Raw genomic sequence first — 2,500 nt, 5'->3', positions numbered from 1 at the left:
TTACATTAAATGTTTCATTAGGTTTACTTATATACTTACTTTAGATATTACATTAGGTTTATCCATCAAACTATTACATTAGGTTTATAAATTTGCTCTATATATTACATTAGATTTGTCCATATATTTACATTAGATAATACATTAGATTTATTTATAAATTTACACTAAATTCGAGTCCTTTTATGTATTTTGGAATGGAGATTATTGACGATTTCCTACTTTTTCTTTTCATTTTTTTTTTCTTTAACCTTTTTTTTAAGATACGTGTTTTTTTATACATCCAGGAATGGAGGTCAATGCAGACCTTCTATTTTTTTCTTTCTTTCTTTCTTTTACTTTTACTATCATTATCTATTCTATTTTTTTCTTCTCCTTCTCCTTCTCCTTCTCCTTCTCCTTCTCCTTCTCCTTCTCCTTCTCCTTTACGGGGGTAGCGAGGGTTATCATAGAGGATACAATATACAAGGAGTTTTGAGACTTACCAACATCAGATCACTGGCTGCACTGACGATTGAGTTTCCAATACTTTGCAACATCTGCGGTGCCATCGCGTCCTCCTTCTGCACGCCCTCTATGCAACGCTGCAACATACGTGTGTTTGTTTATATGTGGGTGCGTAAGGATGTGTGTGTATTTGCAGATTGGCAAATGTAGAGATGATTACGTACATGTGCAGACAGATAGGTATACATGTTATTTCACAAACAGATACCTAGATAGGTAAGTAGGTAGGCAGGTGGGCAGGGAGGCAGACATATATATGTGTGTGTGTGCGTACATACGTACATACATACATACATACATACATACATACATATATATGTATATATATATATATATATATATATATATATATATATATATATATATATATATATATATATATATATATCTGAGAGAAAGAGAGAGAGAGACTACTTTTCTACAGTGCATATCAGGTAATACAATTGGGAATTCATATGAATGAATGTTAGTTTACATTTTAACATTTAGTAGGGTTGCCTTTCATCATGTTTACACTCTGAAGGCGTCTAGAAGTGATGTGTTTACCTATGCATCCCCCTTGATGTTTTGCCACAGGTTTTCAATGGGATTCAGATCTCGTCCAATCTATAATAGAGGGTGACAAGCAGTCCTCAAGTCACTGGGTCTCAGATTTTGCTGTGCGGGCTACGGTACCATTCTGCTGGATGCTCATTATGGTTCACTCTGATGTTCTGATATTCTTCGAAATAACAAGATTCTATAGACCCTGGCCACTAAAGTAACACCATAAATATTCTTGGCTTTGGACACGTTCAACAATTCACTGATTTCTTTCGTTCTATGGCCTACCTTCTTAAGTCTAATGACTTGGGTAATTACTTGGTTACTTTCTTCGTCGCGCCATGATAATGATAAAGCCATGCCATGATAATGATAAATAAAGAAAACCAGTGTGAAAATTGGCAAAGTCCAGGAGTGAGAATGCACATTCAACTTCTCCCACCCGCAGCGTGAGAGCAATTGGCTACATTCTCTCTCACGCTCAGCTTTGTTGGCCCGGAGTTACCAAATACTTTATATATCGACATAATTTCATCTGGGGGGGGGGGCACCCTTTTTCGCCGCATACGTTTGATGGTGAAAGTGGAGCAAATAAGGCAAGTGGATTAATTCAAATACTTACAGTTGGATAACACCGGATGGGAGATCAGATATAGATGTTAAATGCAGAACTGGTCAAGCGGAGAAAGCATTTATGGATTTGAGGAATGTGCAAGGAAGATGGGACTGGGGATTAGAAAGCAGTGTCACATCCGGTCAGCGTTAATGCATGAATGTGAGTCATGAACGATAGATAAGAACTTGAAGAGGCCTGAAGCAGCGGATTTTTTTTTATCATGGGTAGAAATGACTACAAATGAAGACGTTTTGGACAAGGTAGGAATGAAAAGACTTGTTGAATACCACCAGAAGGCAATGGGGTTTCATTTAAGCGTAAGTTAAGAAGAGAAGGGGGAATAGAGAGGATCATGGAAGCCGAAATAGCAGGGGAAAGGGCGTTAGGAAGACAAAGATCGAAGATGTTAGACCGGATGATATATATATATATATATAAATATATATATATATATATATATATATATATATATATATATATATATGGTTGAGAGAGAGAGATGTATTGATATACAGATAGATGGATATATAAATAGAGATAGATAGATGCACAGATAGATCTTTAATACGTATAAAAACTATCCCAGCTGATAACAACTGTCCCTTAAGCGTTGCCACACACCTCCAACACCTGAACGAGATTACGTCGGCCCTTAAGGTCGAGAGTCCTGGTCGAAAGCAAGTCCTCGGCGGTATTATGCGCAATCCTAGCGGCGGCGGCGGCTGTCACCTCGACTGAGCCCAGAGTATCGAGGTTGGTCGACTGCGCCATTCCCAGGAGTCCGAGACTTTGCTCTTTGGAGATGGACAAGAGACGATCCTCCAGCTGGCTTCC

The 2,500-nt window shown here is 38.1% G+C and overlaps 1 protein-coding gene across 1 annotated transcript in view; it reads right to left on the bottom strand.

The window, feature by feature from the left end:
- Positions 1 to 446: 446 nt before the first annotated feature.
- LOC138861640 (uncharacterized) overlaps positions 447 to 2,500 on the bottom strand; it is a 10,412-nt gene continuing 8,358 nt past the window's right edge. The window contains exons 10-11 of the mRNA XM_070121454.1: positions 2,288 to 2,500; positions 447 to 584 (exon numbers count right to left, since the gene is read on the bottom strand). The exon at positions 2,288 to 2,500 is cut by the window's right edge and continues 30 nt beyond it. Of these exons, the coding sequence (XP_069977555.1) occupies positions 447 to 584; positions 2,288 to 2,500 (351 nt within the window). The remainder of the gene's footprint in view (positions 585 to 2,287) is intronic.

The sequence above is a fragment of the Penaeus vannamei genome, chromosome 4, assembly GCF_042767895.1.
Source record: "Penaeus vannamei isolate JL-2024 chromosome 4, ASM4276789v1, whole genome shotgun sequence".
NCBI classification, from domain to species: domain Eukaryota; kingdom Metazoa; phylum Arthropoda; class Malacostraca; order Decapoda; family Penaeidae; genus Penaeus; species Penaeus vannamei.
The sequence above is the reverse complement of the archived record's forward strand: the minus strand, read 5'-3'. Positions and strand labels throughout refer to the sequence as shown.